This window comes from Anastrepha ludens, chromosome 2, assembly GCF_028408465.1.
Source record: "Anastrepha ludens isolate Willacy chromosome 2, idAnaLude1.1, whole genome shotgun sequence".
NCBI classification, from domain to species: Eukaryota; Metazoa; Arthropoda; class Insecta; order Diptera; family Tephritidae; genus Anastrepha; species Anastrepha ludens.
This window is the reverse complement of record NC_071498.1, coordinates 70402796-70428056: the sequence shown is the minus strand read 5'-3', so window position 1 is coordinate 70428056 and position 25261 is coordinate 70402796. Positions and strand designations below refer to the sequence as shown.

Genomic DNA, 25261 nt, shown 5'->3' with positions numbered 1-25261 from the left:
TTGATGAGTATACAATATGTCCTACGATTACTCGCTTGTAACAAATAATTATAACTCTATGTAGGAAGATACTAGTTGTCATAGCAAGGAGCACAGATCATCTTTTTGTTGACTATGATACGTTCACATAAGCGTTAATCATCTATAAACCCACCAAATTAATCTACCCGTTCACATATGGCAGATTAGCTGCAAAATTGACAATCAGCTGTCAATACTGCCTTTTTTGGTGTAATATTTCGGTATTTCTGATTTCTTTAATTATTATTAACGATATGAAGAAAATACAAGGAGAAGGAATAGCTAATTTAATTGCGCAATTGACTGCTAATAATAAACAGTTGGAGGAAATCCGTATGCGACGTTTACTGAGATTGCAAACAATTATGGCAGCAATGCGCATGGGGTATTCTATATTACATTTTGTAGTTAGTAATAAGAGGGCAAAACGTATATGGACACACGCTTTTTTCTGTAAAATGAGTCCATAATTAATAATATTTTACAAAAATTGTATTACAATTATGTTTACAGACCTGTTTTCTTTGCCGGCATCCATTTTATTTAATTTTTATTTTGATGTTTCTCTTCACGTTCGTAATAATAATTATCGATAACACAGGCTTGTATGTCAAAAAGTATCGTTATTATCTGGGACTATTTTATAATCTCAGATTTTGGGAGAGAAATGTTGTATGGGAAATCGCGCTTTTTAATTACGGATTTTGATTTTGAAAAAGTAGATCATGTACTTATATATGAACGTACTATTAGATTACTATATGGAAATCATTCATAAACATTTCGAATAACAAAAATTATTTAAATTTTCGGTCTCTATTTTATGGTCTCGCTAATGCTTTTTAAGTCATTGTGATTGTAATTCATTACTTTTCCAATTTTTAAATAACAAAAAAAAAAAAAAATATTTTATGGTCTGTATGTGCTAAAGGAAATATATTGTCATGTTATACATAAATAAATGGGGGTGTGAATCGAGACTGCTATTATTAGTGAATTAGTAGATTAGTAAACAGCTCATTTGTTTATTTGATTGTTTAGTCAGAAAAAGGTTGACCGCAGGCAAGAAATACGCGTATTAGCTGTCATGATATTAAAAAAAAATACTTATTTAAAAAAATATCTTAAATTGCTATTTCAAATATTAAAGCCTTTAATGTAATTTCACCCGTGTTAATGCAAAGCATTGTATCCATATTATTATTTGCATTCATATATTTTAAGTCTCTTTTGTCTTCTCTTTAAAAGTTTCACTATTTTCCACTCACAATAGATATTATTCGCTAAAATTATCAGCAATATGTCTAGTTGTCAATCTGCATAACTTGCACTTAATTCCTGAGATAATTCCGAATTAAGTCATTAATTCCGATTAACGCCACCGTCGGTCTAGTATATTAGCTACTTTATATGAATTAGATACAATGAGCTAGGCATATTGTTTCTACGGATATAACCGTTTTTATACGCTGAACTATAGAAGAATTAAAGTTCCTCAGAGAGTAGTACCGGAAAAATTAACTCCTGCGAATACGGAATCCGCGTTGCTGAGTTTTCCCACACATGAAACTCTCATAGCATAGCTCGTATTCAAGAATGATAGAGTACAAGACAGGGACATGCCAAGGTCCGTGACAAGAGTACAGAAAATAAACAAAGAAAAAAAGAGGAAGAATAATAATATAGAGGAAGAATAATAATATATCACACATATCTGCATGTGCATACATTTTCGCACAATGGTTTGATTACTTTCTGTACTAACGAATCTTCATTGTCAAAATCGCCAAAAAAATTGGGGGTTTTCGGAAGGTGCGACCTTCTATATTCTCCATATTGGGGCACATTCTACTGGTTTGAGTTCATGGAGATGTTCAAACAGGCTTCTAATTGGTAATTAAGAACATATGTAACCCACTTTATATATATAATGGTGCCTATACCAAACATTTTCTTACCTATATGATTTTTTCTATAATTTAGATTTGACTCATCGCAATAAAGCAGCCAATATGGCCCGGTCACTGTTACAATAACTCATTTATGATTATGAGTTAGAAAATTCTACTAGTGTACGTAAATATATAGTAAACAAGCTGCTAAGTCTCAACGCTTTTATACCGCAATTATTAAAATTTGGTCTGCCAGTAAATACATTAGATCTATTGTTGCATGGCTTGAAATTGAAAGCTAATTCAGATATCGAGTAATAAGCAGGTATGCATAATAATTCGAATAATAGGCATAAATAATAATTTGTTTTTTATATCATAGGAGTTCACAGATTTAGATGACGTCATACAGACCTATATCGATACCGCATAGCGCACAGCAGAAAATAAAATCCAAATGAATTAAATAAAATTAATATAAATTTAAATGAAATTAAATAATTTATTTTTCAATCAATTTTTCAAAGTTTAAGAACTTATGTTCTAAATACAGAATATAAAAAACAAGTTTTTCTTATATCTTAAAAAAAAAACAAAAATTAATAATTTTCATTCATCCTCGATCTCAAAAAGTGTAAAAAAATATATTTTTTTCTTTTATATATATTTAATAAGTAATAATAAAGTTTATTTATATAAAATGATTTCACAAGCATGTTAGAAATTTGTTATCCAGAATTTTTAAGTCTACAGTTTTCGATGTAAACCGTAGCGATCGATTTTCCATAACCTGAAGCAAACATTTTTTATGCAATATGGTATGCGCATCTCAACAGTATTTACATGAAGTCATCATAGTCATTAGTAGCCAAGGTGGATTTCTGATAGCCATCAATATCCTATGAGGATAGAGAATTATACATGTAAAAATTGCAAATTAAAAATGTGTTATAACATAAATACAATTGAGCTCAATATTACATACATTACTTTCTGTACGCAGTGAGACTTTAATGTTGCCCTTGTTTCGAAGTTTTTTTTTTGCGTTGAGTTTCTGTATTTTAAACTTTTCCGTATCCAAACTTCATTCTCTACATTCATTTTCACCTTATTAATGCAGATTCTGAAATATGTATTAATAACACAGTCCTGCGAGGTACAGTTTCTAAAATGGCTATGGGTGTTTTCTGAAGGTTTTTTTATGCTGAAAACGAATATGACCTTGAAAATGCTCCAGCACATCAGAATTTTTGGCAATTTGAGGTTAAATAGTCAAAAAATGCAGATTTTGGCAATTTTTAAAATTGTTTTCTGAGCAAGGTAAAGTTTTTTTTAATTTTCCACAACGGCATCGCAAAGTACTACTCTTTAGCCTTAAGGTCCTTTTTTAAAAATATTTTTACGATTAATATAAAAAAAGTTATTCTATTTTGATTTGGAGACTTTTAGATATGCAAATTCAACCTTTCTAACTCTCTAATGCCCCTGTAAAGGGCGAATTCAAAATAGTATAACTTTTTTTTATATTAATCGTAAAAATATTTTTAAAAAAGGACAGAAATGGAGAAATTACCCCACCCTGAGGTGAACACCTGATTGGAAATATCTTTATGGGTGTTTCACCTAAATCTGCGCGTATCGTCCGCCCGACTAGCGATCGCTGTCTTTACTGATTTGCCTTTGTTGTATGTATGTTGAGAAGGTGATAGCTTGTTGCTAATCTTTCCTTTGACAGAAAGGATGATAGGCTAATCGGCCTGTAATCCTTCGGTTTTGTATGTGTTGTTTTTCCTGCTTTGAGAACGAAGACCACTTTTACTTCAGCCATTTCTTGGGGATATAATTAAATTGTACTACTGCCTCAAAAATTGAGGCACTTATTGTGTGTTGCAGGTCAGCGGGGATAATTCCATCTGGTCCCGGTGATTTAAAAGGTTTGAAATTGCCGATGGCAAATTTTATATTGTCCTCCGTTATAAAATCTATTGGGGGACCTTAATTGTGAACTCTAGGATGAGTTCTATCGTCTTCATTGCATAGACAACCTGGAAAGTGTGTCTGAATTAATAGTTCTAGTATTTCTTCGGTTCACCTCTTTCGTGAGATAACTAGAGTTGTTGGGGCTCATTGATACGACTTTCCTGAGTCTGCTGGCCTCAGAAGTGCTCTCTATCTTTTGACAGAAATCTCTCCAAGACGCTGTTTTGCTGCCCTAATGGCATACTTAAATCTGCGTTGAGTCTTTGTATCCGTCCCATGAGTTGATTCTCCTCACTTCATTATACTTAGTTCTGCATTCGCTTCTTAGGTTGCTATGTCAGTGGCCCACCAGGGAGGTTTCGGTTTTCCTCTTTCCTGCCTTACCCCGTCCATCGCATTTCGTGAATGGCAGTGATATCAGCCTCTACTCTCTCGAGGACATCAACTAGCTGGGCAGGTAATTAAGGTAACGGACATTCCAGGTGCATGCCCTCGTTATCCTTAGTTCGTTTGCAGGGGTCGTCAGCAGTACAGGAAATTCTCATCCGAGGCTTTGTTGCTGTTTTCATTTTACGTGGCGGGTCCCAAGCCCAGCACACAGCCAGCTATCCTGGGATGCTTCTCACGTTGGCTCGCTCTCGAAAGGGTGTTCGGAAGCTACCCAGAGAATACATGGGCTAGTCCCGGAAGTTGTGAGCTGCTTGAACCATATGTAGAAAAATCGTCCTAGCTACTCCCAAGTGAATGGCGATCAGTAACTTTCCCCACTTACGTGGACTTCTACATATGGAACCATCCTCCATCCATCTTCATATTTCTCACACCGATATTTTTCCGAGCAAACTCAAAACACCTTCAATTTCCACGGCAGTCGATTCTACGTTACCGAAATGACCTGCTTTTATATTCGGCCGAGGTGTGTAATTCCAGCAACATTTTCCATGCATGAAAAACATGTTTCTGAACATAGACTAACTTCACTATTAATAGAAAAATATGCTACTCTATTTTTGTACAGTGTAGCCATACGATATTTACAAGTAATTTATCACGGGCTTGAGGTCTCATTGTGAATTGTGCCTTATATTTACATTAATTTCTACTCTTCTGTCAAACGAGCGACCTACACTAAATCAAATACAATTCATGTGCTTAGCTGTTAAAATTGGTATCTAAACACGTTTTTTTTCGCTAAATTTTTTGGACAAAGGTGAAGCTTATTAATACTAAATTTTGTCGAAAGTAGGGAAAAATGAGGAAGGGCAACGCGTTGGAAATCGATATGCTTCCTGCGGATCTGGAATTTGGCGTGTTCAGCAGTGAAGAAATTAAGCGACTAAGTGTAGTCAAAATTATCACTGGCCTAACATTCGATCCACTGGGGCATCCTTTGCCCGGCGGTTTGTACGACAGCTTAATGGGCACTTACGGCCGTCGAATGGAACCGTGTGCCACTTGCTATAACATACAGGAATGTCCAGGACATATGGGTCATATTGAGCTAAATACCTTAGTATTTAATCCATTCTTCATAAAACTTGTACAAAAAATTTTGAGCATTTTTTGCTTAAACTGCTTCAAAATTCAATTAAAAGGTAAAGATTTTTGTTATAGGTATATTTGCTATTTTTATATAATATTTGAGGATATTTATTTACTAGCATAAATATTCTCTTCCAGTTCATGTATGTGAAGTACTCGCATTACAATTGCGCCTTTTAGATGCGGGATACATCGTCGAAGCGCAAGAGCTAGAAATATTTAAATCAGAGGTAGTGTGTCAAAATGATGAAAATTTGGTTAAACTGGAAAGTGGAGAATATGTGCACCCGCGCATAGCAGCTATGTTTGAACTTTTGAAAAAAGGTAATTTTAATTGTAAAATCAAATACATGGAACTACAGTTGGTTTTGATTAGGACATTCAAATGTATCTAATAACACGAAGACTTCCTGTGGAATACGGTCAGCTATAGTTCATGCCGCTTTTCAACGTGTAGCTTTTAAAAAATGTATTCATTGCCAGAAGCCGTTGCGTAATATTCGCTATTTGTACCGAAAACTTATTTACTACATTACAGCGGAGGAGATGAGGAATTCGTAAGTGTATATTTTCTCTTAATACAATTTTCTATTGTTTTTATCTAATTGATTATGTGTTTAGGATGCCGGAAGCACGCCAGTCCACTGGACAAAACAAATCGATTTTCGCTGATGAGTGCCGCAAATTTTTGCGACAAATTTATTTGAACTACCCAGATTTATTAAAACTTTTGTGTCCCATATTGAAGCTAAATAATAGTGGTAATAGTTGCCCTGTTGATATATTTTTTATGGATACTATAGCAGTAGTACCACCTAAAGCCCGTCCACCCAACATTTTACATGACCAAATTCTTGAGCATCCACAAACTGCAATTTATAGGTCTATAATTGAAAACAACGCCGTGTTGCGTGTAGTTATAAAGCATCTAAAAGGGCTACGAGAAGAGCTACCCGAAGAGGCGCAACGTGTTTATGAAAGTACTAAAGGGGAATCCCCATATGAGAAGCTGTACAATGCATGGCAAACTCTACAAACATCAGTTGATTTATTGTTGGATATAACCGCTAGTAGAGATTCCCCATCTTCTCAAGGCCTTAAACAAGTTTTAGAAAAAAAGGAAGGCCTAATACGCAAGCATATGATGGGTAAACGTGTAAACTATGCAGCTAGAACTGTTATAACACCCGACCCAAATATCAACGTTGAGGAAGTGGGTATTCCAGATATTTTTGCACGCAAATTAAGTTACCCCGTACCGGTAACACCTTGGAACGTCGCTGAATTGCGTAAAATGGTTATGAACGGTCCTGATATCCACCCTGGGTGAGCTGGCACATGCTTAATTGTTATACTGAATATATGTATGTTTATGTACAACCTAATATTATATTCTCAGAGCCAACTATATTCAAGATGAAAAGGGTTATACAACCCTTATACCCGCAGATAACGCTGCAAAACGTGAAAGCATGGCTAAACTACTTTTTAATTATCCGGAAAATGGAATAAAAGTGGTACATCGTCATGTGCTTAATGGTGACGTACTCTTGCTCAATCGCCAGCCGTCACTTCATCGACCATCAATCATGGCACATAAAGCACGCATACTGCCTGGTGAAAAGACTTTTCGTCTACATTATTCGAACTGCAAGGCATACAATGCTGATTTCGATGGTGACGAAATGAATGCTCATCTTCCGCAAAGTGAAGTAGCGAGAGCGGAGGCGTATAATTTAGGTAATTAATGCTTAGAAATGCATATGCCAGATATTGAAAGTACTTTTCGATTCAATTTTATTTGTAGTAAACGTTGCAAACAATTATCTGGTACCTAAAGACGGTACCCCTCTGGGAGGCTTAATTCAGGATCACGTTATTTCGGGTGTAAAATTATCCATACGCGGACGTTTCTTTAACCGAGAAGACTATCAACAACTTGTGTACCAGGGTCTCTCGGATTTAAGAGACAAAATAAAACTCCTTCCACCAACAATTTTAAAGCCGACCATGCTTTGGTCAGGAAAGCAGGTAAATATGGTTAGGAGTCAATTGCCTACATATTGAGTTAAATTTTCTTTTCCACTTAGGTTCTTTCAACAATAATCATCAACTTGACACCAGAAGGATATTCAAGAATAAATTTACATACACAAGCAAAAATTAATTCAAAAGTAAGAAAAAAGTAATGTTTTTCATTAAGAGTTTTTGAACACTGTTCCAATATTTAATTTAAAAAGCACTGGATTGTTTCAATGGCTCATGAAGCTGCATGCGGTGCTTTAGGTGGCGGCGAGCTGTGTGAAAGCAATGTTATAATCCATAAAGGAGAGCTGCTTACTGGGGTCCTAGACAAACAGCAGTATGGCGCAACAACTTATGGTTTAATTCATTGCATGTATGAGGTAGGTCAATGGTAATTTTTTGCATGAATTTGACATGAAATCGTACTTTTAATATATATTTACAGTTGTATGGCGGCCAAGTATCAACGCGTCTGTTGACTGCATTTACAAAAGTATTTACAACATTTTTGCAACGAGAAGGATTTACGCTTGGTGTACAGGATATTTTAGTAACGGCTGACGCAGACGCGCAGAGGCGAAAAATTGTCAAAGAATGTCGTAAAGTAAGTTGAAAAAAATTGTGAAAATGTCTTAAAGAATTCTTCAAATTAATAATAATCTTAGATTGGCGACTCAGCTGTTGCTGCTGCTTTAGATTTGGACGAGATACCTTCGCTTGATGTGCTTGTTGGAAAAATGGAAGAAGCGTACACAAAAGATCCCAAATTTCGTGTTATTTTAGATCGCAAATACAAATATTTGCTGGATCGTTATACCAACGATATAAATCGAACTTGCCTGCCAGATGGTCTGATTTCCCAATTCCCACAAAACAATTTACAATTAATGGTGTTATCCGGCGCAAAAGGATCCATGGTAAATACTATGCAAATCTCATGTTTGTTGGGCCAAATTGAATTGGAAGGAAAACGTCCACCGTTAATGATATCTGGCAAATCATTACCAAGCTTCACAGCGTTTGAGACGTCGCCAAAATCGGGTGGTTTCATTGATGGCCGCTTTATGACCGGCATACAGCCGCAAGATTTTTTCTTTCATTGCATGGCCGGACGTGAAGGACTCATTGATACTGCTGTTAAAACTTCACGTTCAGGTTATTTGCAACGCTGTCTTATAAAGCATCTGGAGGGGCTTACAGTTGGTTATGATATGACGGTACGTGATAGCGATAGCAGCGTTGTGCAGTATCTGTATGGCGAAGATGGATTGGATATTCTGAAGTCAAAATTCTTCAATACAAAGTTTTGTATGCAATTCTTGGCACTTAATTCTACAGCAATTATTCACCCAAACGAACTGAGAAGTATCAAAGATGAGCAAACACTATTGAGAATCTCAAGACATGTAAAGAAGCTTCGAAAATGGCAAAATAAGCATAATGGAAAGCTCGATTCACTTGAAACAAAGAGGATACCCTCAGCCTTTGCTAATTTTTCAGCAAACTCTCAAGCAAAAGGCAATTTAGATGAATTAAATCCCAAGACAGGACGTAGCATGGGAGATGAATATAAACAGAAGCTTTGGAGAAAAGCTGACGCAGAGACAAAAGAATTTTACAAAAAATTGAGTGCGCGTTGTCCTGATCCCACAACATCTGTTTACAAACAGGACAACTGTTACGGTAGTACTTCTGAACGACTCGAAAAACTAGTAGAAGACTATATGAAAAAATATCCAAACAGTAAAGCTGCGATAGATGACATAATATATATAAAAAATTTGAAAGCATTGGCCTCGCCAGGAGAACCCGTTGGATTATTAGCCGCACAATCTATTGGTGAACCTTCCACTCAGATGACATTGAATACTTTTCACTTTGCCGGTCGTGGTGAAATGAACGTCACACTAGGTATTCCCCGCTTACGCGAAATTTTAATGCTAGCTTCTGCTAACATCAAAACGCCGTCAATGGATATTCCAATAAAGATGAATCAGTCGAAAAATGCCGATAAATTACGTATTAAGTTGAATCGCGTAACCCTTGCGGACATACTACAATGTAAGTTATAAAAGTATTTTCTTTATTCTTGTTTTTGTTTGTATTGCTAGTGTTTTAACTTGCATTATTCTCCATTCAAGTTGTTAAGGTAAAAACCAAACTGGTGCTAAAACCTGAACGTGCGCATCAATATATTTTACGATTTCAATTTCTTCCCCGGGAAGCCTATCAGGACGATTTCTGTGTACGACCGAAAAAGGTGCTGAAATATATGAGCGAGGTATTTTTCAAGGTACTGTTTCGTGCTGCTATAAGGTCCTCAAAGAGCAAGAAATCTATGTAAGTATATTAATAATAAATGATGAAATTAAGAAGAATTTATGTAACTTTAGAATTGTTACACTACATTCGGATTTAAAAAAATATGTGTGTTAATGGTTTTAGAATTGAAATAAATGAAGATAAAGTCGGTAGCAACAAGGAAAGCAATGATAAAGATTTAGACGAAGATGAATCTAGAAATGAAGTCAGCGATCACTTTAAAAAAGATAAATCAACGAATGGGGGTGAAGTGGATTCATCAGATGACGAAAATGCGGTAAAAACAAATAAAATCGATAACATATCCAGAATTTTTGTATATTTACATGCATATTGTAGAATGACGATGATGACGCAACTGGTAGAAAGTTTAAATCCCGCAAACAAGACGAAACTGAATATGATGACCCTGAAGAATTAGAAGAAATTAAAGATGCTGATGATGATGATGAGATTGGAGTGGGAGAAAATGAAGATGAAGAGGATACAGGCAAATCAGACACGACTGACGCTCTTGTCGAGACTGTGTTGAACAATGAGTTGGTTCAAGAATATACTTACGACAAAGAAAAACATCAGTGGTGCAAGCTCACCTTTAATGTAAGTAAAAACGTTTTTACGGCTAAATAATAAATATGTCAAATACTAATATATGATATTTTCTTGTTGATATTAGCTAAATATGAAGTACAAGAAACCAGATATTTCTTCTATAATTCGAGAATTGGCCAGTAAATGTGTGGTGCATCAAGTACAGAATATAAAACGTGCTATTATATATAAAGGCGACAATGATGTTAATTTGCTCAAAACTGACGGTATTAACATTATCGAAGTATTCAAATACAACGATGTTTTAGATTTGAATCGCCTTTATTCTAATGATATACATGCGATTGCAAAAACATATGGAATCGAAGCAGCGGCGCAGGTTATAATTAAAGAAGTGACAAATGTTTTCAAGGTGTACGGAATTACTGTTGATAGACGTCATCTATCGTTAATTGCTGATTATATGACTTTTAATGGCACTTTTCAACCACTCTCCCGAAAAGGCATGGAACATTCGTCTTCGCCATTGCAGCAAATGTCATTTGAATCTTGTTTACAATTCTTAAAAAATGCAGCTGGAAGCGGGCGTATAGATGACCTCAGCTCACCATCAGGTCGTTTAATTGTTGGGCTGCCGGTGCGAAATGGAACAGGTGCCTTTGAACTGTTAACTAAAATTTGTTAAAATAGATTATCAGACAAAATTAAAAAAAAAAAAAAAATCGAAAGAAATAAAACAAAACTTAATTTCGATAACTTATACTTGAGTAGTTCTTATGTATGTATTTAAAAATCGTACCGGAGAATACACATGGTACTTTCCAATCAATAATTTTATATTCCATGGATAAACATTAATCCAATGAGTGGCAATACAAAATGTCATTGTTTTCTTTGATTCTACATAAATTTTTTTCAGTAATGGCTAAAGCGAAAGTTTTTGGCAAAATTTACATAAATCCGATCTTATACAGGTGGCGCAAAAGTAACCCTACGATGTTTTTTGGCTGTAATTAAAAAAAAAAATGAAAAACTTTGATTCTTCTTGTGGATTATTTTTATCTGGTCTTTTAATTTTTTTACATCAAGTCGAGAATATGATGTCATGTAAATGGCCGCCGCCACAGTTGATTGCCATTTGAGCCCTTTTTATGGCATTTTCCATCACTTTGGCCAAAACTTCCGGCGATAGGTCCTCACATTCTTGACGGATATTGTCTTTAAGAGCTGCAAGAGTCTGAGGCTTGTTGACATAAACCCGCGACTCCAAAAAGCCCCACAAAAAGAAGTCTGGAGCGGTGAAATCAGGCGATCTTGCTGGCCAGTGCAAATCGCTAAAACGGGAGATTAGGCGCCCGGGAAATTCATCCTTCAGCATATCGGTTGTGGCACGTGCAGTGTGTGCCGTTGCGTAGTCCTGTTGGAACCACATGTTTTCCAATCCCAATTCATCAAATTGCGGCAAAAAGAACTCGTTGATCATTGCTCTGTACAGTGACTTTGAGCGGGTGTAATGGCTCTTCGTGGGTTACACGCGGATTTTCAGTGCCCCAGAAGCGTAAATTTTGCTTATTTACGTACCCGCTAAGATGGAAATGGGCCTAATCACTCATGATTATTTTTGATGAAAAATCATCTTCCTCTTGGTAGTGGATAGGATAGCTTGAGCGTATGTTAGTCGCGATTGGCGGTCAGCAGCTAACAGCTGATGCACCGTTTGGACTTTGTACGGAAACATCTTCAAATCTTGTACCAAAATTCGCTGTAAAGACCGTTGACTGATACCCATTTGCGTGGCACGTCGTCTGGTCGATGTCGACGGCGCTTCCATGACATCCTCGACTACAGCAGCAATATTCTCTGCAGAACGGCTACTCCGGGGTCTGCCACGCCTGGCAGCATCTCGTGTTGTACCAGTCTCTTCGAGGCGAGCGGCTAAACGTCGCAGTGTTTCACCAGTAGGCGTTGGACGGCGAGGAAATCTGCGACGAAATTCACGTTGTGCCAAAGTCACCGACCGATTATTGGTCAAATAAATAGTCAGCAATATTCCGCGTTCTGGAGCAGTGTAGCGTAACATTGTTTATTAACGTGTATTTCGCATGTGTTTACTACACAAATGTCAAAACAAAACTGACATTAGGGGCCAATCGCAAAATTTATAGCATTTTCTCATAGGAGGACTACTTTAGCGCCACCTATTATATACGAGTATAACGATTTCGTTATATAAAAAAATCTCAAGTAGATACTTGCATCAAAGCCTTCGAGACGCAAGGTTCAATTCCCACGAGTCTGTTTTACGGTTCCAACAACAATAAGACGCTATGCTGATTACTCAGATTTAAGGTAATATTTATTATAAGGCATTCTATTATTCAGTTCGATTCTTCGGAACTACTGAGATAATTTGAAAGCAACGACAGCCCTCCATTTTTATTTTCAGCATGTTTTGCACTTTCTAACTTACTGGGACTTGCATTCACCACTTCGGAAGAAACTGCTGCAGTTGGTGGATTGGATTTCGGTATAACAAGCGGCGTTTTCCTTTTTACGAGGTTCGAAGTTTTTGTTGTGAAAGATTTATTTTTTGAAATACTGACGGCAGGTGCTAATGACATGCTGACTTTCACTTTCTTTGCTTCAGATGGTAAAGATGTTTCGTCTTTAATTTCTTCTATTATTTCTTCAGCTACAATTTTCCCACTAGATTTATTTGTTTTGAAATTTATGGACCTGTTAGAGAGTAACATTTTATATAAAAATGTCGATAAAATAATTTAGATAAGCTTTAGCTCACCTCACGAAATCTTCATCTTCTTTTTCCTCACGTTTTAGTCGTTCCTGTTCAGATTCAGTGTTATTATACTGTTGCAACATTGATTCGTAATCCACGTTGTGTTGGCGACGATTTAAATCGCGTAGCTCTTCCAAAGATTCAAGCATTTCTATTTCGTTACGTGACTGTTGCGTGCGATTCTCCAGCAACTTCATGGGATTGTTCGCTTCTTCTTCACGCTCTTCCTCTAAGATACGAATTTAAATTTAAGTAAAATCAAATGAATTATATTTCCATTTACCAATTTGCCTGCGTGCTTGTTCCTCCGCTAATTTTAAAGCCATGAAATTTCTTGTTGCACCTGCCTCGATTTCGTAATCAGTGTTCTTCGGATCTGTCTTAAAGGAAATCTCCTGAAGACAACGAGTGCATTTGATGTAGAAACGATAAATACGTATTCCTAGATACGTTTCATTTTCGACATCCTCCTTTCGAGCGTTGAACTTTTTCCCTTTATAAATGTATTCACCGCAAGTCTTGCATCTCATGTTGAATGGCGCCATTAAACGTACAGTGTATTGTCGATTTTTAGCCAATTTCATACGCGGGATTTTCGAAGGATCAAAATCCGGCGGATAATATTTCTGTAAAGATGTAAACATTTGCGTAAAACATTGTAGCTTTCTAAACTATTCAAACGTACATTTAACACTTTCCGTTCCGACATTTCGTTGCTGGATTTAGAGGATTAATACGCTAGAAGTACTTCCTTGTCAAAAGATTATATTTGGGTTCTTCCTCCAACTTTATTCTACACGTAGTGTTTGTCCTTTCGCCCAATTCTGTAAAATGGCCCTAGAAACCAATGCAGTTCAATATTGACCGTGTTAATATTAATCGGAAGTACTTGGGTATGAAAGTCTTTTATTAATTTACTCGATACTTCTTTTCGATAAGATATGCTGTTAGTGCTGCTGTATAGTGTACAGAATATTAAAAGTTGGTACTTTATTTTCTTCTTCTTCTTCATTGGCGCGATAACCGCCTACGTGATTTTGACCGAGTTTAATTAAGTGCGCCAGTCGTGTCTTTCTTGTGCTAACCGGCGCCAGTTAAAAATACCAAGACTTTCTTCACCTGATCTTCCATTCAGACGATATGACTCAGCCAACGTAGCCGCTGAATCTTTATTCGTTGCGCTATGTCTATGGCGTCGTAAACCGTATACAGCTCTTTTTTCCATTGCGAGTAACGCTGTAGCTAACGAGCAAAGGTCCAAAAATCTTTTGCGGAATCTTTCTCCCAAACACTCCAAAGGACGCCTCATCGGATGTTGACATTGTCCAAGCTTCTGTCCCATACGATGGGACAAGCTAGATGAGGGACTTATAGAGCGTTAGTTTTGTTCGTCGAGAGAGGACTTTACTACTCAATTGCCTACTTAGCCCAAAGTAGCACTTGTTGACAAGAGAGATTCTCCCTTGAATTTTAAGAATGACATTGGTACCGGTGTTAATGTCGGTTCCTAGATAAACGAAGTCTCTTAACCTAACCTAGATAAACGAAGTCTCTCAACCTCGAAATCATATCTGTCAACAGGGACGTGGGTGCCGATACGCAAGTGCGCCGACTGTTTGTTTGATGATAGGAGGTACTTCGTGTTGCCCTCATTCACCTCAGACCCATTCGCTTTGCCTCCTTGTCCGGTTTGTTTTGCGTGAATAACAAATACAGATATAGCGGCATATAGGCAACTTCTTTTCGTACTGTCGAATGTAGCTTTAAAATCCACCAAAAGATGAATTGGTTCTCCTTTCATGGATCTTTTCCAAAACTTGGCGTATTGTGAATATCTGGTCAATTGTTTCCAGGTCTAAAGCCACACTGATAAGGTCCAAACAGTTGCTGGATGGTGGGCTTCAGCCTTTGACACAATACGCTCGCTAGAACCTTCTAGACTAAATATAGAAGACTAATCCAGCAGTAATTGGCACAGATTGCAGAGCACACTTAAATTCCAATCGGCAAACATGCTTTCATTCCTCCATATTTTGCATAGGAGCTGATGAATGCACCTTACTAGCTCCTCCCCGCCATGTTTGAATAGTTTAGCCGGCAGTCCGGCAGCTCCCGCGGCTTTGCTGTTCTTTAGCCACGTTATCACTATTCTCACCTCGTCCTGCCCGGTAACGGAACGACAGGCCCCTCGTCCCGATTCGCGTATCTAGAACTTCACATTCTCTGTGACATGCGCAGCTATCACTGTGTAAAAAGTTCGAGAAGTGTTCCTCCATAATCTATGCACGTTCTGGATGTCAGTCACCAGTTCGTCGTCTTTGTTCTTACAGGAAAACACCCCGGTCTTAAAACCTTCTGTAAGCCGCCGAACTTTCTGGTAGAATTTTCGGGCGTTGTTCCTATTGGCCAGAATCTCAAAGTACTCGCACTCACGTATTTGGTCCCCGTATTTCTTCATTCTGATAATACGTTTCTCTTCATTTTTAGGTCCCGGTAGCGATCCCACATGGCACTCGTTGTGCCCGATCGCCGTGTGGCCCTATAGGCAGCATTTTTGATTTTCGCGACCGCTTGACATTCCTCGTCGTACCAATTGTTTTTTTGGGCTCGCCGGAATCCGATTTCTTCTTCGGCGGCGGCAAATAGAGAACGAGAAATGTTGTTTCACTGTTCGTGAATGTCAGATCGTTGCGTAGTACTCTACGAGAGCAAAGGTGAGAGTCGAGTGGCTGTCAGTTGCGATTGCATTATTACATTATTTTTTTTATTTTTCGCGATTTTGACAGCCGGCTGACGTCATGAGTTATAATAATACAATAAAACAAACAAAAGGAAGGGAAACTACTTGTTTGTAAATATTTAGTGAATGGCTTGTTAATATTGTTACGTTCATTTCTTTGATTCCTCTGAGTTCGATCACTGGATTGCTAAATAAAAGTCACAAATTAATGCCAACTCAACTTGGTTACTTCATTGATTTACTATTCGTTTACATGCTCACATGCAAAACTTAAAAGTACATTCATATATGCATTAATACCAATAAACTCACAAAATTAATCTACCCGTTCACATATGGCAGATTAGCTGCAAAATTGACAATCTGCTGTCAATACTGTTGTGAAAGGTGTTTCTTCATAGAAATTATTTTGGGGGAATATTATGTTGTGTTTTTGGTTTGTTTAATTATTATTAACGATATGAAGAAAATACAGGAAGAAGGAATAGTTAATTTAATTGCGCAATTGGCTGCTAATAATAAATAGTTGAGTTCATATATAATAATACCTAACAAGCATTTTTTAGAATTATGTCTACAAACCTGTTGGCATCCATTGTATTTAGTTTTTACTGCGACGTTTTTCTTTAACTTGTATGTCAAAAAATATGGTTATTATCTAGGATTATTTAATAATCTCAGATTTGGGGAGAGAAATTTTGTATGGGAAATCTCGCTTTTCAATTACGGATTGGGAGTTAAGCACGAAAAAGTAGATCATCTACTTATATGTGAACTGAATATCCTACGCGTATGCATGAGCTTAAAATAACTATCGTAAATTCTAGATATAAAACGATTTGTATCTTCTGGCGATTTCTATGTTGTTGTTGTTGAAGCAGTAATACAAGACCCGTTAGTGTAGGGTATATCACCGGACATCTTCGTCTAGCTCATCTAACGCTAGGCCCAGGAAACACGCTGTTTCGGCAGGTTGGGTCCAGAGGGAGAGGGGTGTTAGATGAGTAGCTTTTAAGAGGCATGTGAAAAGGGGGTTAGTGTCGTGCGGGGTGCCTTCACATGCCGGGCATATGTTTGGTAATGTCAGTGGGGTCAATTCTGGGCAAGTAAGAGTTTGACCTGCTACAAAATCCAGAACGTAATTGTGCCAGTGTGACGCGACTGGCAACTTCTATCTTGCTGGTGTCAAGGTGCATTAAGTTTTTTGTTTGGTATCTCATTCGCTCGGTATTGTTGTCAGTCGAGTGCCGAAATTTCTCGGTTTGCTACAATACAAATGAAATGCTGAAGGTTAAAAAACCAAACAATTTATTTTTCATGATGCGTTCTAGCAACATAGCTTTAATATGGGGTAATTAGAGTTGGTTTCGAATCATTAATAACACCGCCAGATGATAGAGATTTATTGAAAATTATTATCAATGTCTTGATTAAAGATGGCCAGGTTTTCACCAGTCACCAAAGGTCAAAGGAAAAACTAAATAAAATGTATGAAACAGGTTTGAAGACATAACTCTAATAAAATGTTTGTTAAATATTATTAATTATGCTTTCATATTACAGAAAAAAGCGTGTGCCCATAAACGCTTCGTCTAAATTTTTTGAAACCTCAGTAGACGTCCTTTACGGATTTCCTCCAACTGTTTATTATTAGCAGCCAAATTGCGCAATTAAATTAGCTACTCCTTCTCCTTGTATTTTCTTCATATCGTTAATAATAATTAAACAAACCAAAAACACCGAAATATTCCACCAAAACAACTTCTATGAAGAGAAACCTTTCACAACTGTATTGTCAACTTATTGTCAAATTTGAAGGTAATCTGCGATATGTGAACGATAAGATTAATTTCGTGATTTTATTGCATATGTGAACGTACGTATATTGCGTCTTCCGCATTCGCTGCGACCTCATGCCCCGAGAATATGCAAACAAAAGGAAGAGAAGTGGCCAGAAAGCAATAGAAACTGCCAAATACAAAAAAATATACACACATTCGCACACTTTCTTTCCCCGACGTCATCTCCCATAGTTTTTGGAAAGCACACCTTCTGTACTCTCAATACCGAGATATTTAATTCATATTTAAAAGTGTGAACACTATATGACTCACGCATCAAAATAGTTTATAATCTGGCAATTCGAAAAGGCGCCCTCTAGTCGAGAAATTTCTATGCCTATTTTCCATTTAGAGTCAAACTTGTTCAAAGCACTTGGCAACGCTGCGTCGGCAGTGATTGTCGGAATCAATTTTTGGTGTTGACGACTAAACGTGTGGCTTTTAATATAAAAATAAGATAAAAATTACTTTAAAAATAGAGAAAAAAGGTAAGTGCTTATATAAAAGAGTAAAAGATCATTGAATTTAATGAAGAAAGGTGTGTACTTTAGCCCACTGAAAAATTTGATTATTTCATCATTGGCCGAAGGTAAGAGTTGGGCGACGAGTGTAGCAACAACGATGACTGCAGCTAGGTAGGCATACAAATGGACGCACGAATTAAAACAAAATGTCGACAGATTAAACAAATTATTTAACAGAAATATATAAATTATATGTAATTAGTGATTTGTTATAAAAAAGTCAACGATATCTAAAATTTGCTGAAATCTCGGTCTATACGAAGTCGTTTCATATTGATATCGATTTTTTTTGGCTTTTGTCTCTACTATTTAGTGCTGGTGTGGTATAGGATCGCTGCTAAAATCCCATTTAAACATCTTGACCATGTATTTATAAATACAAATATATATATTACAGAATATCGTGTATATCCTAACTGTTGATACATGTATGTACATACATATGTACTTGTATGCCAAAGCAAGTGCTGTATACTCCCAAGCCTGAGCACTTTTGAGAATTTTTTTGCTGTATTCAACAGTCATACAGCCCCCATTTTGCTATTTATCGTGCGTTCATGGCGATCTGCAACGTAAACCTCCAGCGCAAATGGCGTGTCTTGACTCCATGTGTGTCAAGTCCATGTGCCCGTTGTATTTAGTGTTCAGCCAGCTCGTGTTTGTTCGCATTTGCGTTTTGTTTTATTTTCGGTTGTGTTCGTTTGTGCTTTTGGTTAGACCAAAGCAGTAAAACAGTTTGCAAGCAACATTTGCGAATTTCTTTTAAGTATTAAATTCTATTTTTCTTTGTTTTATTGAACCTTTGCCTTCCATAATTTTTATTTTTTCCTATTTAGATGTTTTAAAAAACGGAACTAACCATAGTGCCCATTCCTCCCTGCATTTGTATTCCACTTCGAGACCCAGCTACCTTATTAGACAAGGCATTTGATTTCGTAAAAAAATCAAATAAGAAAATTAGTATGCTTTAATTAACAACTTTTCACTACATATACTTATTTTGATAGACTGGTATACTGGGATCTAGAGGTGGGTTTAAATATTCTTATATTCGATGCAATCGAAAACTTTTATTTAGGGAATACTGACGTCACGTTGTGTTAGATGTTTTGTACATACAAATATGTACAAACATATGTATGGTATTAATCATGGGTCTAATTAAAAAATAACCACACCATATGCAATAAAATGTTCACAAGAAATTATTTGAGAATAAAACTATCACTAATTCATTATTTATTCCTGAAGAATACTCAAAATGTATTAAAAATAGCGGTTTTATTAAAAGATTTGTAAGATTTTTGTTTTTCTACTTTTAAATCAAGTATGAACTAGAGTAGCAAGAACAATTGCTGAACGAATTAGTGTATTAGAATATATGTAAATGAATAATAGAATGAATTAATGCAAAATATTATTTGCTCTATAATTATAATTCATTTCAATAATTTACTAATTCAATTCATATTTAATTCCTTGAATCCTGAAGTAATAGTTGTGCTGTGTACCCAATTTACTAGGGGGATGCAAACTGGAAAATTTTTTTAATTACATAAGGATGCATTGGTACTATGGAGAGGTCCAAAATTTGGATTTCTGTAATATCATGTTCTCCACTTGTGTGTTGTTGTTGCACACCCCTAAAAACCCTGTCTAGGTTGATTACCCAAATACCAAAATACTCGAATTCAGCGGATTTAGTAAAAACTTAAACGTTTCGAACCGCAGCACTTACGTTGTTAAAAAGAACTTGTGCACTTATCATTAAGGGGGTCTTCTGGTCTCCAGCGAAAAAAAAATCGATTTTTTTTTTTGCATAATTTTGTTGTATGTGTATGCGAGAATACGCCACAGAAAGGATTTTTTGAAAATCGCATTTTTTCACATTTTTCTGGGCACCGAAGTGTACCCTCCTCCGGCCGTTTTATCATAAACTTTATCTTTAAACGCGTTTCCCCGAAAATCGTGTTTTTTAAGCATTTTGGTCACACTTTTCATAGTAGTTATACTCCGATTTCAATGGTTTTGGTCTTAAAAGGTTCGGAAAACTTACCGCTAAGTTTCCCCGTGTACGATTTTTGAAATTTTTTTTCATTCCATTTTTATAACCTTTTAAAGTTCAAAAAATGAGCAAAAAAATTTTTTTTTTGCAAATTGTTGCATAACTTTTGAAAAAAAATTAAAAAAAAAAAATCTGTCACGGGAAAACTTAACCAGGGCAACTCTGAAGACAACGCATATCTAATTTTTGCTTTCTGATTACCCAGGTGGAAAAACCGTGACCAAAATGGAGACCTGTTTCGTTTGGAGGTGCACGTCTTCAGCGCCATTTCAAGGTCGCGGGTGTTAATTTTTTTCAAAGTCAAAGCCATTTTTTAAAAGCCAAGACATGTACCTTTAAAATAAAAAAAAATTTTTTTTTAAATATTCACAGGATTTGTCACAATCAATCCCCAAAAAAACCCTTCATTTCAAGGCCTCGAGACCAGAGACCCCTTAATGAAGTGCAGGTAAAATTTTGCCTACAAACATTCATATGCATATGTTTTCTTATAAAGCGAATTTTCTGGATTATCCTATACGAAAAAATATTTGTTTCTACGGCACACATTTCAAAATGAAACTTGTAGGGTATTCCGAATCATTTTCCGGCGTGTTGTAGTTATGTATACAAATCTACATACATGTGTACCTATTTTATTGAACTCTTTATTGAGGATGTTTAAATGTGTTCTTCTCGTCACTGAACACTCCAGACCATACCAGAATATACTTTACAAGGGAAATGAGAGAAAAAGAGAGTGTTTTATTTACGAATCTACCTTTGTAATATAAACTAATTAACAACGACCGCCGTAGCCGAATGGGTTGGTGCGTGATTACCATTCGGAATTCACAGAGAGGTCGTTGGTTCGAATCTCGGTGAAAGCAAAATTAATAAAAACATTTTTCTAATAGCGGTCGCCCCTCGGCAGGCAATGGCAAACCTCCGAGTGTATTTCTGCCATGAAAAAGCTCCTCATAAAAATATCTGCCGTTCGGAGTCGGCTTGAAACTGTAGGTCCCTCCATTTGTGGAACAACATCCAGACGCACACCACAAATAGGAGGAGGAGCTCGGCCAAACTCCTAACAGAAGTGTACGCGCCAATTATTTATTTTATTTTTTTTTAATTAACAACGGCATTTCACGGCGTAGCGATAGTCAATTTTTTTTGTCTGCAAATGTAAAGATAGTCTCTTAAATGTTTTTAAAGCGGCGACAAGCAAAACACCTCATGTAGAGGATTCACGTTTTTATTCATTTAAATTTGGATGGCTAGCATTTGTGTTTGGATAATAAAAAATTAAACATGAACGACCAGGGAATTGTTATCAATTTCTCAGCAATGATTGCTTAAATTGCACAGATACCAAACCCAGCTTGCACACTGGAAGCAATATGACTCGGGAGGAAGAATAATTCCTCCAACAAAACTTAATCTATATCCATTTTTAAGTTTGAAATATTTCTTTAAAATTGTTTGTAATTGTGAGCAAAACTTGCAAAATATAAAAACCTTCACAAGCGAGATAAATAAATTTTAATAAAACAAACAGTGGTTCATTATGGCGTACACATTCATTGCTGCCAGATAACATTATCTTCTTTCAAATTAAGATGTCTTGTTTTAAGTAAAATTTAGCAGTGTAAGAAAGGAAATAATATTGTTTATGTGCTTAGAATTATTGAGCATTATTCCATTTGTTATTTTATCCTTTTTTTGATTAAATAACGTGAGATTCATAAAAAGTTTTGTAGAGACAACACTAATTTTGCGAGTTGTCGTTAGAAAACTTAGAAATAGATTTAATTCGTCGCCAACGACAATTTTAAGTTGTATAGCCTGAAGTCGTGCTGTCTTCAAAATAATAGCGTTCATAAACAATTGGTGCCGTGCCTTCGCCGTAACCGTAACCGTAACCATAGCAATCCGCTGTTCTGATCATACATATCGGCATTACTGTAAACGATTATAGGTGCCGCACCATAACCCCATAACCATAACCGTAGCCGAATGCATTTATTGATTTTTTGTTTTTCGTAACCGTAGGCAGCTGTGAAATACTTTACGTACGTTTTGATATTCGCGATAAAAATTTGAATATTAGAAATGAACGAGGAAAAATTAATTGACTTAATATGAAATTATCCATATTTTTATGACTAAATCTAAATGATGCCATTAATTATACTTCATTTTCAGCTGTTGATAGTTACGGCATAACTAATTGACAAAAGCAGTAATGTTGCGGCTAGGGTTATGGTTACGGCTATGGCGTTATGGCGACAGCATAAGAAGTGCGTATTTTAATATTTGACAGATCCTGTCTGCCGTCGCCAAACTGTATTAGTGCGACCATGCTAAGGGCAATATTATTACGTCTACTAGTAGGCCAAGTTGCGCGAATTTAATATTTCTCTATTGCCTAGATTTGCTGAAGTAGATGTAGGAATGAAAGGTGAAAGATAGACATCAAAACAACTTTGAATTTTGTATTTCTTCTTTCCATTCTCTCGCATGAACCACACAAAAAGCGTCGAACGTAATCGTACTCTAGAAGAAATTATAATAAACTAAATAAACGTCTACCATGAAGTTTCGTGCTATGATGCAGGATCCGGAATACATGAGAGAATTTCTCTACATCATCCAAACACTATCGAAATTGGCGAAGACATGCATACTGAAAATCTCTATGGACAAAGTTTACTTTGTGGCGAACGAGGAGTCTGGCAGTACAGCGCCATTGGTATGGGTAGAAATTGATCCAAAATTATATTTTTCTGAGTACACGATGCAGGGCGTCGACGATGATCAGAATTCGCATATTGTACTAAATGTACCAACTTTACATCTAGGAACTGCACTTTCTTTACTGCGAAATAATCCGTGCTATTGTAAGTTGAAATTGACTAACCTTCAATTTCCTTGTTTAACGGTCGATGTGGATGCGACCTCCAAGAGTTCGGATAAGTCGCGCCGCGCCACACACCATGTACCAGTCGATGTGGTTCCTCGTTGCGATTGGTCAAATTACGCAGTGCCGACAAAACCAATTTGTAAGCTTGTCTTAAATGTACCATCTAACCGCTTGATACGCGGCCTAATAGACAAAATAAAGAATCTTTCACCAACTATAATTTTTTATGCGACTACGAATGGCGAAATGAATTTAGTGGCTGAAACCGATATGGCAACCATAACAACACGTTATCAGAATTTAGAATTGCGTGCGATGAATGCTAGTGAAGACGACAAGAAAAAGGAACAAATAGAGGCATCATGTTCGGTGGATTGTAAGAAGACTGCTCTATTTTTTTCAGCATTACAAATACCCTCAACAGAGTTGTCGTGTGGTATAGTTGACGATCGCCTCATACACTTGGAAGTAAACATACGAGAGGGCATTGCTATCCACTCCATATTACCAGCTGTTTGCGTATGAATATCTCCTTTTGCTGATAAAGGCATAGCAGTTATTTGGATATAGTGATTGGGACGGAAAATATAATCATAAGTTAATCAATATACATATGTACATCTGTTATACTATAGTACGAGTATATTTAAGAATAGCTCACTGCATCCCAACGCTTTCTTTGGTGTTGCTTTTATCATTACAATTAAATGCATTGCCACTTGATTTTCTACAGCTATTAAACAAGCGGTAAACGATAACGTTGAAGATTTTACATTACACATAAAATATAAATTGAATTATTGCTATGCGAGCAGAAAACTTTGTAAATAATGAAATTATTTAATGGTAATTTGGCAATTATTTTGCATTAGAAACTAAAATACAACAACAAGAGAAGAAGAAAATGTTGCATTTTAATTTTTTGGCTAATTATATACATTAATATCGTCCGGTGGTCGAGTTACGATCAATTGAAATAATATTAGTTTGTATTCTGGAGTGATTTAAAGTAATTGAATTTTTAACTTAATGTATTTTTATTTGTTCATATCCGTTGCCATCATCGGCATTGAATTGAACACATATTGTTAAATGCAAAAGATCTATATCGCTCAACACGCGACAATATATACACTTGGCATATGTATGTAGGTAAAGAAAAGTGGAAGATGAAATTTTTCAATATGAGTGTACAAGTACAGTATAATCTCGATAATTCGGACAATTAAATAAAAGAGGTTGTCCGAAATATCGAATTTTCCGGATTATCGAGTGGGTAAAAAATTTAATAGAAATCAGTAGATCAGTAATTAAATGAAATAATCTTTTATTTAATCTTAAATTGATTAATATTCAATGAGTTATATGTACATATATTAGTTTTTATTCGGCCGTAAAATAATTCAATATATTCGTTTACCGCAATTTTGTTTCATTTCTCTTTCTGAAGGCAATATCTCTGAGACTCACAAGTTTTAAAATGTCTCCGGATGAAAATTCCTGTTCCTCTTCATATTTAATACAACTATTAAATGCGGCAATAGCTTGAGAGTGCGAAATTTTAGGATCTTGACTTTCATTTTCGTCAAGACTGCTGTTCTCGTTATCTTCTTCCTCAATCTCGTTGATATCGAAATCAGTGTCGTCATTCAACCACTCAGTAATCTCGTTATCATTATATACATCAGGGGATATTTCAACAAGAAGATCAATTATTTTAGTTGAGCTGCTGGGCCGTAGCATCGCAAGAGGCAAATCAGCATCTGAGTCCCATTCTTCGTCATAAAGAATTTTGTTAAAACATTTTCTGAGCACGCGTTCATCCACATTTTTCCAAACATTAGATGATAAAAAAGCCACATCTTTTAATGTAAAGTTTTTTAAAGATTCCGGGAGATTGTTCGTTGGGCTGGACAAAAGTAGAGACAAAAAACTCTTCCGATAGTTTGTCTTTAAAATTCGGATAGCATTTTGGTCCATTGGCTGTATAAGAGCGGTGCAGTTTGGTGGCAAAAACATAACATATATGTCCTTATCGACATCCGACAGTGATTGGGG

General features: G+C 36.2%; 3 protein-coding genes across 6 annotated transcripts; 2 read left to right on the top strand and 1 right to left on the bottom strand.

The window, feature by feature from the left end:
- The first annotated feature begins 4997 nt into the window (after positions 1 to 4997).
- LOC128871795 (DNA-directed RNA polymerase I subunit RPA1) lies at positions 4998 to 11094 on the top strand. 3 transcript variants are annotated; one of them, XM_054113871.1, is made up of 15 exons: positions 4998 to 5061; positions 5140 to 5488; positions 5574 to 5759; positions 5812 to 5992; positions 6057 to 6761; positions 6835 to 7175; positions 7243 to 7466; positions 7526 to 7609; positions 7676 to 7840; positions 7906 to 8064; positions 8126 to 9521; positions 9602 to 9800; positions 9906 to 10059; positions 10122 to 10382; positions 10459 to 11094. In XM_054113871.1, the coding sequence occupies exons 2-15, from the start codon at positions 5146 to 5148 to the stop codon at positions 11017 to 11019; spliced, it is 4959 nt and encodes a 1652-aa protein (XP_053969846.1). In that variant the 5' UTR covers positions 4998 to 5061; positions 5140 to 5145; the 3' UTR covers positions 11020 to 11094. The 3 variants fall into 3 exon arrangements, with proteins under 3 accessions (XP_053969846.1, XP_053969844.1, XP_053969845.1); XM_054113870.1 differs by having other exon boundaries at positions 5006 to 5061; positions 5137 to 5488; XM_054113869.1 differs by having other exon boundaries at positions 5004 to 5488.
- A 1581-nt stretch (positions 11095 to 12675) lies between these two features.
- On the bottom strand, positions 12676 to 14073 carry LOC128871796 (splicing factor YJU2). The gene is made up of 4 exons (XM_054113872.1): positions 13817 to 14073; positions 13415 to 13757; positions 13135 to 13360; positions 12676 to 13070 (listed from the first exon to the last, which is right to left on the bottom strand). The coding sequence occupies exons 1-4, from the start codon at positions 13838 to 13840 to the stop codon at positions 12713 to 12715; spliced, it is 951 nt and encodes a 316-aa protein (XP_053969847.1). The 5' UTR covers positions 13841 to 14073; the 3' UTR covers positions 12676 to 12712.
- A 3882-nt stretch (positions 14074 to 17955) lies between these two features.
- LOC128871794 (checkpoint protein HUS1) lies at positions 17956 to 24636 on the top strand. Of its 2 annotated transcripts, none has more exons than XM_054113867.1 (2): positions 17956 to 18200; positions 22818 to 24636. In XM_054113867.1, exon 2 carries the CDS (start codon positions 22874 to 22876, stop codon positions 23726 to 23728), a length of 855 nt encoding a protein of 284 aa, XP_053969842.1. In that variant the 5' UTR covers positions 17956 to 18200; positions 22818 to 22873; the 3' UTR covers positions 23729 to 24636. The 2 variants fall into 2 exon arrangements, with proteins under 2 accessions (XP_053969842.1, XP_053969843.1); XM_054113868.1 differs by lacking the exon at positions 17956 to 18200 and adding an exon at positions 18226 to 18347.
- The last annotated feature ends 625 nt before the right edge of the window (positions 24637 to 25261 follow it).

Coding starts and splice junctions, on each gene's coding strand:
- LOC128871796 (XM_054113872.1), bottom strand. CDS start 13,840: ATGTCGGAACGGAAAGTGTTAAAT. Junction 13,361..13,414: donor ACAAGCACGCAGGCAAATTG/GTAAATGGAAAT, acceptor TTCGTATCTTAG/AGGAAGAGCGTGAAGAAGAA. Junction 13,071..13,134: donor GAAGATGAAGATTTCGTGAG/GTGAGCTAAAGC, acceptor ACTCTCTAACAG/GTCCATAAATTTCAAAACAA.
- LOC128871794 (XM_054113867.1), top strand. CDS start 22,874: ATGAAGTTTCGTGCTATGATGCAGGATCCGGAATACATGAGAGAATTT.
- LOC128871795 (XM_054113871.1), top strand. CDS start 5,146: ATGAGGAAGGGCAACGCGTTGGAAATCGATATGCTTCCTGCGGATCTG. Junction 6,762..6,834: donor GGTCCTGATATCCACCCTGG/GTGAGCTGGCAC, acceptor TTATATTCTCAG/AGCCAACTATATTCAAGATG. Junction 7,610..7,675: donor AAGCAAAAATTAATTCAAAA/GTAAGAAAAAAG, acceptor TAATTTAAAAAG/CACTGGATTGTTTCAATGGC.